The sequence below is a fragment of the Dunckerocampus dactyliophorus genome, chromosome 7 (assembly GCF_027744805.1).
Source record: "Dunckerocampus dactyliophorus isolate RoL2022-P2 chromosome 7, RoL_Ddac_1.1, whole genome shotgun sequence".
Taxonomy (NCBI): domain Eukaryota; kingdom Metazoa; phylum Chordata; class Actinopteri; order Syngnathiformes; family Syngnathidae; genus Dunckerocampus; species Dunckerocampus dactyliophorus.
The window spans coordinates 21,084,644-21,100,693 of record NC_072825.1 but is presented as its reverse complement, the minus strand read 5'-3'; the positions used below and the strand labels follow the sequence as shown (position 1 = coordinate 21,100,693).

At 38.7% G+C, this 16,050-nt stretch overlaps 1 protein-coding gene across 1 annotated transcript; it reads left to right on the top strand.

Moving 5' to 3' along the window:
• The first annotated feature begins 10,750 nt into the window (after window positions 1–10,750).
• LOC129185120 (chemerin-like receptor 1) lies at window positions 10,751–15,711 on the top strand. Its single transcript, XM_054781827.1, has 2 exons — window positions 10,751–10,826; window positions 12,505–15,711. The coding sequence occupies exon 2, from the start codon at window positions 12,516–12,518 to the stop codon at window positions 13,653–13,655; it is 1,140 nt and encodes a 379-aa protein (XP_054637802.1). The 5' UTR covers window positions 10,751–10,826; window positions 12,505–12,515; the 3' UTR covers window positions 13,656–15,711.
• The last annotated feature ends 339 nt before the right edge of the window (window positions 15,712–16,050 follow it).

Below are 16,050 nucleotides of genomic sequence, written 5' to 3'. Positions count from 1 at the left end.
ATAGAGCTACAATTTAGCTTTCCATTTAGCTTTATCTCCCCAGCGTCTAACGCTGCCTCTGTTGGTCCCATTAGCAGTGTCACAGTGCCCTCTACTGGTCAAGCATGTACAGTAGCAGTGTAAATACTGATTGAGCGATTACAAGGCAAAATAAAATAAAATATAGACCAGTCGGCTTGTGTTCATATCCGCGAATGTTCACTAGTCGGATGTTCATAAGTTGGGGACCTAGTGTATATGTAACAACAGCAGAATCCCAACAGAAAAATACACTACAACAATAAAAAACTACTGTATTGAATGCATAGTTCCGAGAGGGCGTGTTCTCCAAGTGACGTCACTTCATCCTTTTTCTCCAGTCTCCTTTTTCTCCAGATTGTTTTCCAATGGCGAAAAATGTAAAAAAAAAGGGTAAATATGTCAATATTTGCGCACACATCTAACGCAGGAAATATGCTTTTCAATGTTGTTTTTTGCACTGCAAACAAAATTAACTTGTGGTTTGGTGTCATGAGCACCTTAAATCATTTGCTGTACAGTTAATTCAGGTTTCTTTTTTTATGGTGACTGAGCTGTGAACAAATGATTCCATTTTACATTGCTTTGAAATTAGAACAACTTGGAAGACAACCAATGTCACAGAACAACCAGCTTCTTGTATATTTTGTAGGCTCGGAGTTATGATTCCTTTTCAGTTGAGTTTGTGTTATAATTCTGTATTTTCAATTTTAAAATACATTTTTGTGGTGTAATTTTATTTATTTATTTTTAACACAACAGGTGTGTGTTTCAGTGGGATTTAGCTTTTTTTTCCCATGTCAGTCATAGTCTTTTACACTCTTAAGCACTTTAATGTTCTATGTTTTTAAAAATGTACTTATTTGTATTTACAGTAATAGCCAGCTCATCAGTATGACTGGAAAAAGTATGCGGCTAAGTAGTAATTGCTATACCTAAATCTGGGTCACACGTGTACAGTATGTTATGAGAACGGTTTTGTATGAGTATGTGTATACACTGATTCATTTCTCTTGATAGTTATCAAGTCAAAATGTTAATTAATGCACCGTGCATTGTGTCAGTATGAGTTCATGTCAGAGTGGGAGCGGCACTGACTTACTCATGTGTGCACACAGGTGCAAATCAGCAGCAGACGGGAGCCCATTTAATTGTGAGAGTGCATTTAACCAAACCCCATGATTATACACTTAAGGCTAAAATACAACACATTCCCTTCCAGCACAGGCAGGTCCTGCCCTTGTGTTGCATAAACATCCATCTCCATCTTTATTCTTCCCGCAGTTACACTTCAAAGACATATAAAATAGTGCACACCCTAAAAAGGTTGAGTAATTCTGCAAACCCTTTTAACCGTGAAAGGGCAGTCAATCAACTACTTAAAAGTGGAACCTTTTACCCCCAACAAAGTGTAGTCAGTGTTGGCACATGGGATATGCCTCTATCACTGTTTGGTACGGTAACTGTACAACACGCGATAGGAAGGCACTACAGCGGGTGATCAAGACCTCACAGAACATTGTTGGGGCAGCCCTCCCCTCACTGCAAGACATTTATAAATCTAGAGTCCTACGAAGAACACACAACCTCATCGAGGACAGCACACATCCACAACACTCGTTATTCACACTCCTACCGTCAGGCAGACGATACATGAGTTTGAAGTCCAGGACCACAAGGCTGGCAAACAGCTTTTACCCACAGGCCATCAGGCTTCTCAACGAAGCACTCACACACTCCGCACGTTACACACGCACACACGCACGCACTCGTAACTCTATTTATTTATTTATTCATTCATTGGTATTCAGGTTTCTTCTGTTGTTGTTGCTTAATTTATTGGTATTAATGTTTCTCATGTTCTTATTCATTTTCTTGTGTTTTCTTTCTTTTTTTGGGAGAATGAACAGAACAAGAATTTCATTTCATTGCATAACTACCTGTTTTACTGTGCATATGACAATAAAACTCTTGAATCTTGAATCTTGAATGAAGAATTACTGTATTGTACCCCTCCATCCATTCATTTTCTATGCCGCTTATCCTCACTAGGTTTGCAGGGGTATACTGGAGCCTATAATTAATTAATTATGGTAATTAATAAATAATTATCCTAACAATATACAGTAATGCCTCATTTATGACGGTTAATTGGTTCCAGATAAGTGAATTTCCAAAAGTAGCATTCCATAATAATGGTATAATAAATTTTGTAGTTAGAGAACATAGAAAACCTGTTTGCGATGTTCTAAATGTTGTTTGTAATATTATTAGAACCCTCTAAACATAAAATAACACCTCTATATTCACCTTTACACTTGCATTACCCAATATAGCAGACATAACCACAGAAAATAAGCCATTTAAGACATGAATAAGATATAGTATAGACTCACACATGTTGTGTGTTGCTGTAAATGTGTTCCGGTGCTAGGGGAGCTGAGTGGGAGGTGGACAGGAAGTGATGTTGGAGGTTCAGAGTTGAGTTTTAGCTTGGCGTGGGTTTCGGCCACAACAGTAGTAGTAGTAGTTGTGAGATAATCAAACGCCAATAAAAGCCAGTTGTTCTGGCGATCAAGTCTGCTGCTTGTGTGTCTCACCAAACATTACAGTAACATTACTAACACCTAGTGACCAGTGTAGAGTACTACATATCACGTCTTTGAATGTGTCTATTGAATGCGTTATGTTTGTATTTTACGTCAATTAGTCATTTTTATGCTTGGAAATGCTTAATTTGGGCAAAAACACCTATAATTTGCTTAAATATGCATTTTTCAATTAAACAAAACAGCAATGATTTATTAACTCATTCAATACCAAAGACGTATTTGTAAGTTTTTATAAACCCGAACGCCTGATCCCAAAGACATACTTATACGTCTTTTATGTTTTTTTGAACGAGAGGCAAAAAGAGGCAAAAACAACCCTTTTTTATATTGTTTGTGTTGTGGTATAGTTTTTTAGGTATTGAGCTGTCATAAAAGCAAAAAAATTGTGTCGAAGTGAAAGTTATGCTTGAAATGTACAGTATCTTTTCACAGAAATCTGTTTTTTTCCCTTTTCTTTTTGGGAACTGATATTTACCTGATATTTACCTATTTACCTGTGTTCTACTGCTCATTACTAAAGAACGGAAAAAAGTAGAAACAAACTTTTTTTTCTGATGAAAGACAAGAGTCTAATCTTTCTTGTGGTAACTTCCATGTTTATATAGCCATAGAACATAAACTTATGTGCGCCTTGAAAAAAGCAGTCAAAATTGGCCTGTACTGAAGGGGTTGTCTTTTGAAAAATGGCTGGGATTGAATGAGTTAATGAATATATTTTTGAAAAACCATGATATAGTGAAGCTGCAAAATTCGAATCACGAAGTGGTAAAGGACTACTGTACCTTTTTTTATTATACTAATTATGACTTTTTCGTTATTATAATGTGCTTCCCTTGTTGATTGGCTTGGAGAAGTCATAATGGTTTTACTGCCTAATAGTCGCGTGTGCGGCACCCAGTCCAACTCAACATTAAGTTAGTGAGGTGTGCTGATGTAAAATACAAAATTTGTATGAAATTTAAGGCATTTCCCACCAAAATCTTAGTCAGACCCCAAATTTGATGACATTTAAGGCGTTCACTGTCATCTTTTTAGAATGATGTCTATAAGGTTCTTTGAATGACAAACAGAGCAGACAGACACACTCCTGAAATTACTCCAAAGCAGCATGATTCTGAAATGTTTATATGTACATGCAATTGAAACACAACTCTGTATTAAATATGAAGTACATCCAATATGAAAGACGGACAGCCCCATCATCAGGATCAAGGGGTGCATTAACACTAAAAACTACTAAAAACCACTAAAAACTACTATAGTCTGACAAAATTGATGATGTGTGACAAAAATATAAAACATAACTAGCTTTTTGGTGTCTTTTATTAGAAAGTAATTGTCTTCTTGAGCTTTGTGCTAAAAGGTGGAAAAAAAAAAGTATTTCTGTGTCACATGTGATGCCCAGATGCCTGTTTTTCTTACACATCTGCAATGCAGAATTTGTTACAACTGGATGATGAAGTTCTGCACTGTATTTAAACTCACTAACAATAACAATGATAACACCAGAGAGTCCCAGTGGTTTGATTTCAGAATTTCTGACCTTGGAAAAACTAGGGAACCATACTTATTTGACCATTTGGTGCTCCCTGTTTAAGCAGTTCCGGTTCCCCTCATCCCATTTAACTGTGCCTCCAAATAAACTGGTCCAGAGAAAGGAATCACTGTATGACTTATGCATTACCAGGCCTCTTTTCTGTCAGGCAGAGCCAAGGTTGATTATTCATATCCCTCTGGTCTGCTGGAAGGCACCAGGCCTTGTGGTGGAAAGTATAAGGACTAAAGTAAGGAAGTGGTTTAGGTTGTTGAGGCTCAGCTTTTTTCCCCCTTGTGTGCGGTGTATTTTGTGGGAAAAAAAAGAACACATCAGTGAGGCATAATGGGGGCAAGCACAGTTGGCACTCGTATTGACTTAAAAAACAAAATTCCCAACCTTTCCACACCCGAGGAGACAAGGATCTGATTCCCAGTCAGCACCACAGCAAGATCAACAAACCTTTGAGGGTTTAACATGCTGCAGAGTCCCACTATTTGTGTCTTTATGACACCGCTGTAGCTGGAATCCAGAAGTTCCATCACAATCCTGTCACTCAGCCCTCAAAAGTTGTGGATTTCAAAATGCTGTGAGCTTACGGTTTTGCACTGCATAGCTATGATAAATACTGGGTAAATGACTGTGGAGACTGCAGTATGTTATTAGTGCTCTGCTGTGCCACACACAAAGGCATGCAGACAGGATCGTTAAGTACATTGTAGTTTTGCATTTTGGGTTATCCCCCACCTCTCAAATTCTATATTATGAATAATAAACTTGCATAAGCGAATATACCCCTCTTCTCTGGCATAGCCTTTAAACCTCCACTGGTTCCTCTACACACCCAAATTGGTATTTTGTGTGGTGTACACATAATTACACGTTTGGTTGGTAAATCAAGAACTCTGGCAAAGCCTTGTGCTCTGAAGGCTTCCCTCAAACTATAGCCTTGGAATGACTATTAATATCTCCTACAGACAGCAGCAGAATGCTGCGTCTTTTGCTTCTGTGAAAAGACTGCACACCAAAAGGTTTGAGGGGATAAATCTTTACGCAGAAATGAAAGCTGGTATTTGTCAAGAGCATTCAATCTAATTTAAACAAAGCAGCCACCCTGTCTAGACTCAAGCGCAAGCAGGCAGAGGAGTGTTTCGGAGTTTGCTGAAGAGGAGCTTTTGGTCAGAGAGCAGGCGTTTGGGGAAGTACTGGCCTGTTGAGTATTGATGTGTCTGAGATAAAAAAGGCAATGATGAGTCCTCCCACATGCTCAAAAAAGGGCGTTGTTCCTATTCAAGCGGGGCCTGACGGAGTGTGAATGGACACAATCCCTGACTTTTTAATGTTTCTTACTCCCCCTTTCCATTCTTCCACCCCCTCACATCTGGACTATTGGCAGGGATCAGTTCCTGTGTGGTTGTGTTTGTATATTAGCAGGGGACTCGGTTTTAGGGTTGGGCAGGTCTTCGTAGCTTACAATGCAGTTCTGATCATCTCATCATTTTGAGCATCATTGTGTTTGACCAGTTGAATGTCTGAAATATAGAAGACACCTTGACAATAATTCTTATAAGTGACTATGATATGGACACTCTGGAGTAAATGCCCATGAATTCATACAATTCAAAATATTCATAAAAATATGCTGCACAACACTTCAGAGTTGGAACTATTGTCACGTCACGTGTAACATCGCAAGGTCACCATATTGCACGACACCTCAGTGTATTCCAGTTCAATGAACATAAGCAAAAGATTAATAGCAGCGTTTAGATTTTTGTGGCTTTTTTACAACATTTATTCCAAATGATCAGAGTGTTACTGTGCATGACATCACACAAGTTGTCAGCATATTGTGCTAGAACTCAGAGCACCGCAACATGCCTCAGTTTGACTTTGCTTTGCTTGCTTTTGCTTTTTTGTGGCTCTTTATTTCAAAGAAAGAGAAAGAAGAATGTGAAACGAGAGTGGGTTTTTTTAGCGTTTTACAGTGGTTTACTTCTTTTTACACTTGTGTGACCTTTCAAAATTTTAAGGAATGTCTCAGATGCTGCATACTGTGGCCGTAGTCTAAAGCAACACATGTAGCTGCAGTATGCTAAGAAGTGCTATATAGTTCAGGAAAAAACTGTATCTCAGCTTTGTGATGTAAGTGATATAAGTAATTTTGTATTTTAAATTGTACACATATTTCAACTTTATTCTTAAACAATCTTTGAACATTTTTTCTTATAATATTTTATAATATTATAAAATATTATTATATATTATTAAAATATTATTTAAAAAATTCACTTTATTAATATGAGAACCTTCTCCCCAACCTTCTAAAAAAAATTACAACTTTATTTTTTTTTTTTTTTTTGTTTCTCATTATCAAGTTGTAAAAATAACATACTGTATGTTTTTCTCTAATATTTTAGCTCTATGCTACTAAAATGACATTATCATTATCATCATAATATTACGAGTTAATTCTTGTAAAATTACGCCTTTTTTTACATTACAATATGGCTTTTTTCTCTTAATCTCTTATTTGGACTTTACTCGTACTCTTAAATTGCAGCTGTTTTTTTTTTTTCCCGGAACAGTATAACTTTTTCCGCAACCTAATTTTCCAAAAATTACAATGTAATAACATAACAACGTTATTCTCCTAAAATTATGTCTTTTTCTTGTTAGATTACAACTTTTTTTTGTCTGAATATTTTGATTTTATTCTTGTAAAATTGCTGCTGATTTTTACAATTTTTGCTGTTGTTGGTTTTGCTTCAGTTTCTTTGTTAAGTTATATTTTGAGAATGTGCCGCGGGCTTATGAAATAACAACCTCGGGCCACAAATGGCCCCTGGGCCGCACTTTGGACACCCCTGGCCGGCGAGGTTCCACTTTGTAGAATTTGTATAGAATTTGATTGACCTCCTGTTGCACATTACCAATGTTGGATTAACTCATTTGGTTCATTTCAGTTCTTAAAAGAACTCCATGTGCAGAACAACGACTAACTTCTGATGAATGAACATATTGAAATGAAGGAAGGGAAGGAAATAGACAATTTCATGTGTTTTGCAACATTCCTCAAAAAACTAAAAAAAAACAACCATCAAGCCACTATCATGTCAAGCAGATGTATGAATGTGTGGCGAGTTGGGCTGCAAAAACCAAGAAGAATAACCACGCGGGAGGAAATGTGGTCACAGGGTTAAACTGAGATGCTGACTGAAAGGTATAGGTCTATACTTTAGGGACACCGGCAAGATTGATTTTCATTCGCTCCAGGCAACACTCCCACTTCGCTCCATGCGTTCCTCTCGCTCGTGTTATTGTATATTTTTATGTACACGCCTCAATGAAGCGACTATTTTTTAATTCTGCCACATGCCGTTTGAAATCTGGTTTGCCTTTGCAGCACCACATTGAAACACAAAATTAAGAAGGCTGTGCGACCTTTCAGCTTGTTGTCAGAAACACGCCGTTTATTTTTAACTTCATTTCATTCCAGTTTGAGTTCACCATGCAGCTGTACGACATACCGATGTATCTGCTTGGTTTGTGGAGTGCAGTTTGGATGTGCTTGTTTGAGCCTCCACAAGATTCCATCATGCATCTTTTTGGGGCATGTACTTTGACTGCCAAATGTTTCAGGAATGTAGGGTTATGTGGAATAAGAGAAAAGCATTCCCTCTTGGCCAGAAATATGCCAACCTGTCTACCTCAAGACTGTTTCTTACTTTGAACTTGATGTGTACAGTTCACGTTGGAATTCTTTTCAAGAGCATTATAGGCTTTCTGTGTGTTTTATAATCAATATTGTGTGTATGTATGCCTCATTTTTCATTCTTAAGCCTCTTTTACGCAGAGTTCCTGCAATGTAGCCACACATCAGGTTAGTAACACATCCAGCATTTGTTCATCTTTGCCTTTTACACAGAAGGCAGCATGCTGTATATTGTTGCAAATGTGTACTATATGCAGCAGCACATCTCATCATGCATAAATAGCATAATGACAACAGTGTCAGCATCTTTGGTGACAAATTAAATAGTTTTTGGTTAGCCACAATTGCTTTCAACACAACAGGGACGAAGTGTCAAGTGCCAAACGTCACACCCCTGTCTCAGCATTACAGAACTGTGATACTACCGTTTGACGCAGAAGACTGTCAGACCCGTCACACATCACACCCCTGCATTACAGCAATCCCTTTCACACAGGCACCGTCTTACCTTTGTTACAGCGGTAATACTACAGCCGAAAGCTTGATATTGCCAGGATGACTTTATTCGGTATCACTGCCATTTCTAAAGAATAGAGAAAAGGCAGAAAAATGCCGTCTTTAACTGGCATTGTAAACAATTCTTATCTATCTACAGCCTCTTTCACACTGAACTCTTGCAAAGCAATCACATAAGAGCTGGAACAGTAGATCCAGCATTCCTCCATCTTTGCCTTTTACACAAAACTGTAACGATAGTCATGTAATTAGATTAATATTGCCAAGACGGGGCCGCACGGTGGCCGAATGGTTTGCATGTTGGCCACACAGTCAGGGAATTGGGAAGATCTGGGTTCGAATCTCTGTTGGAGTGTGGAGTTTGCATGTTCTCCACCTGCGTGCGTGCATTTTCTTAGGGTACTCCGGTTTCCTCCCACATTCCAAAAACATGCATGTTAGGTTAATTGCCGACTCTAAATTGTCCATAGGTATGAATGTGAGTGTGAATGGTTGTTTGTCTATATGTGCCCTGCGATTGACTGGCGACCAGTCCAGGGTGTACCCTGCCTCTCGCTCAAAGTCAGCTGGGATAGGCTCCGGCATACCTGCGACCCTAGTGACGATAAGCGGCAGAGAAGATGGATTGATGGATGGATTGCCAAGACGACTTCCGTTTGTGTCAGTGTCGTTTATACAGAACAGAGACCTGGGAAGAAATGTCGAAAAATGCTGGAAGCTGAAAAATCAGTTTGTTCTTTGTTATGTTCAGTGATTTTTAAACTGGTAGGTCACGATCCAGCCGTTTACAGTGGGTCGCCGCTCTTGCCAAAAGGTATTGTGCAATGACCAGATGTGCTTGAAGGCGCCTCGTGTCTCTGCTGTTTGCTTGCTATGTCACCATGAGGTGGGTGCCATGCGCCAAGCTTGAGCGGGTGGGAAAGTACATCGATTGTAAACGTGCTGTCCGTCCAACACACCAGCTAGATAGCGAGATATCTGCTGGAGAAGAACGTGCCATAAAGAGATGAGTGTCACTTCAGCTCACGTTGTGTTGACTGGGGGAATTCTGCCCGCAATGAAGACCCATTCACAGTTTCATGCCCAGTTTGATCTGTTCATGCCCAGTTTGATCTATTGACCCAGGCAGAGGGGTGTTCTACAGACTGCAATAGTGTACAAATGGACCTCCTATTATTATTAAACGGACTTGTTGAGTTAATCAGAAAAAAGTATAATTTATATATTAAAATTTTTTAATTGTAGTTTTTGTTTATCTGAGGAGTAGAATCAGAGCAACTGGTCCAAGTCTAATTGCTCTCTTTCAACTTCTCAGATATACCACGTCCTGAAAACCTTTACAAAAAGTTTTTGTTCACATTTTTGAATTTGTGGCTAAAAATGTATTGGGCGGGATATAATGCTTGCAACATGTTCGAAAGTTAGCACCGTCTAAGCAGCCGCGGAATTGTTGCAAAGAAGTCTTTTAAATACAAAATATTTAAGAAGTTTTAGTTGAAAAATGTCAGCGATTTGGGTCGGCGCTTGTCATTGAGGGGTGATAGTGGATCTGGCAGCCAAACCAGTTGAGGACCATCGTTTTAGTTTATCCAGCCATCTGTCAATGTCTGTCTGTCTATCAAATGTGCTTTCACAATAGTCAAAGCCATACACAATTCAATTGCTATGGCTGCTACGATATATTAAAACCAGGGACATGTTTCTAAGTCATAATTTGTCCCTCCAGGTCTGTTTTGCCTGACACCAACAGTGGTCAAAGTGGAGTGGACAGCTGCAACGGGAGAGTCAGGAACAGCCTAATTATTGACAGATGTTGCAAAAGTGACTTTTCTCTCTCCACGCATAGGGAGGGTACGTTACAAATATGTCACCTACATGCCCAGATGTCATTTCAAAGTCAAAACACTTAGCAATTAGACATAACCACAAGCAAACACAACTCGGCCCACACTGAGAACAACACATTGTGATTGATGGAGGTGAAAAGACACAGAGCCTCTCTTCACAGCACAGGTTGTCATCTCCACAAACCACAACTGATGATTCATTTTTGTTGGGCTACTCCTGTGTTTTTTACTCGTGGACTTTCCCAAAGGACAAAAGAGTACTATGCATCCTTAAAAAGTCAGACATGTAGTGGCAAGACTTCATTCCTTACTTTGTGTGTTTGTGTGTGTTATCGTTCATCAAAAAGGATGCCCTACTTGTGTTTACATCTCCTCATGTCAGCAAGTGTGTCACTATAGTGTCAGAACATAGTGCAACAAGTCTCGATGGACACAAAGAAAGGCGGGTGGGTGGGCTATGAGGTGCTCGTGGTCCCGCCTCAATATGGCCAATGACGTCACACTCTGAAGGAGACTGGAGTTTGCAGCCTCCTCGGATCAGTCAAGTCCTTTCGGTCGCAGCCGCACATCACTGCCAGACAAAGGTACCGTACTGTGTTTTTTCGTTACTATAAACATATACACTGGAACTTCAAGTACTTTTGCTTTCTCCCGGAACTTGCTGTTAGTGTAATTACGACGCGCTAATGAATCAAAAGTTTGCACGGATGACCTATGTGGTTTCATTCAGTGTTAAGTTTGGAAACAAATTAAAAAAAAGCAATGTTTTCCGACGGGACACATGATATGCAGCTGTCGTGTGTGCTTCTGTTTCTCAGAGCCTATTTAACTTTAAACTTGCTTTTTTTTTTACCACACGTTCATTAATTGTAAGTAAACTTTATTTACGCAGCACAAAGTTGCTTTACGAGAGTGACATCAAAAACAACACAAAACAATTATAGGCCAAATAAAATGTAAATTGGTTGTGACATATAAGTAGTCAAACGTTTACTAACGTACTATTGGTTGGGCCTTAGGTTAGAAATATTGAATGATCTTATTTGTGTACAAATAGTATGTAGGACAGTGGATGAACTCTAGTCCTGCGAACACAAATTCCCATTGCCATTGATGTAAGAAAGCTTACATTTATTCATTTATTTGCTGCCTATCTTAACATTTTTGTAGCAGTTAATGTCCAGCATGCAAATAAAATAGATTGGCAAAATCTGCGTGCTGTGGTGGAGAGACAAAACAATAGATAGAATATGTTAAAATCTAACAAAGTATATGCTCATTTACATACCTGAAAAGGAGTAAGAAAAAGTGCAATTTCATTCTACCCGGTATGCATAAGTGGTGTCTACTGTTTATTGATTACGAAGCATGACAGAGCCACACTGAAAAGAAAAAAAAACAATAAAATCATGAGAATAAACTTGAGCTATTGCACAAAGCAGTTATATTAGAAGAAAACTCATATCGTTATTCATTGCTAATAATCTTACAGAGTGAACGTCCGTCAACATCCCCACATGAACCTAAACACAACAAACACCAGTCTCTCGCTCTCTCGGGACTTGCCATTATTACTGAGGTGATATTAAATTATTTGTTAAAAACACTTTTGGCTGAAAATGGAGAAAAAAACAGCAAAAGAGGTGATTTCAGTGTTTGTTGTTCTTTCTCAGGGGCAGACACAAATTTCTCATTAAATGGTGTTGATGTGACAAATTGACCATTTCATTGACAGAAGTTATACTAAGTTGTAACTTAATAACATCCTCAATACTGCTCAGCTTGACACTGTATACATTAAGGTGTAAAATTTGTCAATTTCTCGTAATTTTTTTTTCTCTTAATATGTAGGGAAATATGTAGTTGGATTTAATCACATGAAATTATCAAATTTTAGCTGTATTGATAAACTTAAAATGGAGTCTTTATGATCGCATTGGCATGAACTGCTCTCCAAATGAGTGCTTATTCAAACTAAATGTTATAGTTTAGAACAATGTAGCAACCTGTATGTAAGTCTTATCAACATCACAAAAAAAGAGCATTGTTTACAAGTACACTGTTTTTAAGCTTAGAAAAGTATTTAATAAAACATAGCTAATCTTTTAGTTTTACAACTGATATTGTCATTGTGTTACCAAAGTATCAATATTGGGGAGAACGAGATCTGTTTTACTTGTTATTCTTATCGCATGGGTAAGAAAATGTAGGGTATCGGCAATCACCGTTTTTTCCAAGTCAAACGTGTTGTTCCTGTTGCAGGTCTCAGGACAATGATGGAGCTAATGAGCGTGACACCTTACTATGACATCAACAGTTCAGAAGCCACCATCATGAACGGCACGATGTATGAGGACGACGAGTATGACTACAAGGACGACCACGCTGAGCTGAGGCAGTCCCTCAACATCATGTCTCTCATCGTTTACTGCCTGGCTTTCGTCCTCGGCGTGCTGGGCAACGGTGTGGTTATCTGGGTAACTGGATTCAAGATGAAGAAAACGGTCAACACAGTCTGGTTCCTCAACCTCGCCGTGGCCGACTTCCTCTTCACGGCATTCCTTCCTCTGAGCGTGACTTACACAGCTATGGATTTCCACTGGCCATTCGGCAAGTTCATGTGCAAGCTGAACAGCACCATCAGCTTCCTCAACATGTTTGCCAGTGTCTACATCCTGATGGTGATCAGCATTGACAGATGCGTGTCGGTGGTGTGGCCCGTTTGGGCTCAGAACTACAGAAGTGTCCAGAAGGCGTCCTGTGTGAGCCTTGGCGTTTGGGTGGTGGCTCTGATTCTGAGCACTCCATACTTCATCTTCAGGGACACTGGACCATCGTATAACAATGAAGAAATCATCAACTGCTTCAACAACTTTGCCTTCTCTGACGACTATGTCACGCCTCATGTGACCCAGCTGCGATTTTTCCGCCATCAGGCCATGACCATAACTCGCTTCTTTCTGGGTTTTGTTGTCCCGTTCACCGTCATCGTCTCCTGCTACGCTGTGATAATCCATCGCCTCCGCAGGAATCGAACCCTCGCCAGCCAATCAAGTCGCCCATTTAAGATCATCGCTGCCGTTATTGCCACTTTTTTCCTATGCTGGGCTCCCTATCACATCTTGGCTCTGATTGAGCTGGTGAATCACATGTCTTTTTACGAGAGTGATATACTCGACCATGTCATCACTATCGGAGTCCCCATTGCCACCAGCCTGGCCTTTCTCAACAGTTGCCTCAATCCACTGCTCTATGTGTTCATGGGCCAAGATTTCAAGGATAAAGTGCGTAAATCCATCCTCAAAGTACTTGAAACTGCTTTCCAGGAAGAGGTTTCCCGTTCATACACTTATACAAACTCAATGGTCACCAGTCGAAGCAAAGAGAAGTCCGTCTCTGAAGCAGAGGTATAAAACTCTCCATCTTTGAGACTCTAATTGTATATAGCCAGTGGAATTGTATATGACAAATATCCACTGTATTCCCTTCCATTTCCATTGACTATGTTTACATGCACACACTATTCCTGTAGCAATGGAATAAAGGTAATTTTACGGTTATTAAAAAACAGATTTGGATCTGAATAGTAAGTCATATAAACATGTGAAGTGGTAAAACTGAATATTGGTATTCCACATGGTCACCGCTCAGATTGCAAAGGATTGTGGGATTTGTTTGAGTCCAGCATGTTGTTGACCAGCGGTGGTAGAGATTTACATTTCTGGGGTGAGGAGGAAACAAATATACTTCACTATTATGGAGTGATCTATGGGAACAGTGATATTTTTTTGAAAAACTTAAATAAACTGCTTTATTCAGCACAATTGATCAAGTAAAGCACCGATGGAAACTACTTTAATCAGATGAGACATAACAGAGCCTATCATGCCACGAAAGAAAACGTAAGCACTTTGTTTTCATACCAAATTGATTAACCACTAAATGCACAACTTGCAAGTTTGCACAGCACCATGGCAACACGCATTTGCAGCCATGAAACATGCAAGAAAAGAAAAGAAAATGTAACCAAGGGCAAGTATTTTATTTTCGGGGTCCAACAAAATATATTTGGTTTTGACATCATGACGTTATTACCAAAATATTTGGAATATGATGATTGCTTTTGTCTGTGTCTACAGTGTACTTGGGTTCCTTGAAAGGCGCTTACAAATAAAATGCATTATTATTATTATTATTGTTATTATTATTAACATGTACAGGAATATTCTTATCACTTGTCAGTGCAAACACCTTATATGAACCTTAACCGGAATAATGTGTGCATGTAAAGTAGTGACTGCCTCATCCTCTGGCTGTTACTAATCCACACCTACAACACCCATATTGACCCCTATATAAGACGGTATTTTTTTCCCCAGAAGAAAGTCTGAAAAAGAGGGCTCTCGAGATTTACTGTTATATGCAAATCTACGAGTGGGGTGGGAATTACTTCTCTACAGGCTTTCCTTCCTGTCACACACATCTGTGCAAGTTAGCAAACAACAGAGGAGTTATGATACAAATTTTAGATATAGATATTGGAAATCAATGAAGCAGAATCCGCAACTCAGAAATCGTATATTCTTTTTTTATTGTAATCTACCATTTCTTATTTTACTCATATTTCAAACAACGATTAATTTTCATATTCAGTATTTTTCCAAAAATGGGCCGTCTTATGTTCAGGTCAATATTTTATTTACAGTTTGATTAAGCTGACTGGTCAAAATATCGTAACCAAGCTGTGATGCATCTTGAAATGTGTGTGTTTTTTGTATTATGAGCAGTGCAGCATTGTCCGCCAATATGAATGCTAATTACGCTTAAGACTGGCAATGAGTTGGCATGGGAAATTATTATTCTGTACTTACTTATGTACAGTATTTCCAACATACAGTAGGAACTAAAAATAAGGTGCAGAAGGATGCGCTTCACAGAATTTCACTTAGCCAAGTGGTCAGTGAACATTTCTTTATTCATAGGGCACATTTATATAGTACAGTGTGGAAACAACACTTACTGTAAAATAATAATTGTCATTTCACAAGCCCTTCTTGAAGGTAATTATACATACTGTATTAACAGTCAATAACCATACTCTGCACAGTTATACACTGTGTGGATATAGAATGGATATAGACTCCAATATGTCTCGTAAATGCTTTTGTTTGTTACGTACATGGATTTGTTAATATGATTCCAGTACTAAATGTAAACAAACTACTGTAAATGCATGTGGTAGTTACTACTTTACAGGCATGTTCCTTCTATTTGGGAAGGCTGCAGAATACATTTAATTTGGTCCATTTGCCCCTGTTTGTAATTTCCACCTGTGATTGTCCAATGTTTTACTCATGAAACTGTTTTGTATTGGTTGTTTGTTAAGGCCTGCTCGTGTGTACACACTGCCTTGTTTTTCTACTAAAGCCGGTTTCTAAATGTAAAAAAGTGTAAATGCTGAATACAGTATGTATGTACAATAAAAGTGTTTGTTAAAAGACTCATTAACTAAAGCTAGTGTGTTACTTGCATTCTCTCTTGTGACCTCCAGTGGCGTATAACAAGTACAATTTTATTCATGTGCGTAAACATGACCCTTGAATTATTCCAGTCTGTAAACATTTATTTTCAGATGTTAGTTTGCTCACATTTTAGGTCGAAAGAAATCCGTAGAGAAAAATAATAAAACAGTTCAGCTTTAAAGGGATACTTTGGATTTTTTGACATGAAGTTGTAATACATCTCAATCAGAGGTGTACTACATCAACAGTGTCTTAACCCCCCCATTTGGTTCCGCGAGTCCAGTTC

Coding starts and splice junctions, on each gene's coding strand:
- LOC129185120 (XM_054781827.1), top strand. CDS start 12,516: ATGATGGAGCTAATGAGCGTGACACCTTACTATGACATCAACAGTTCA.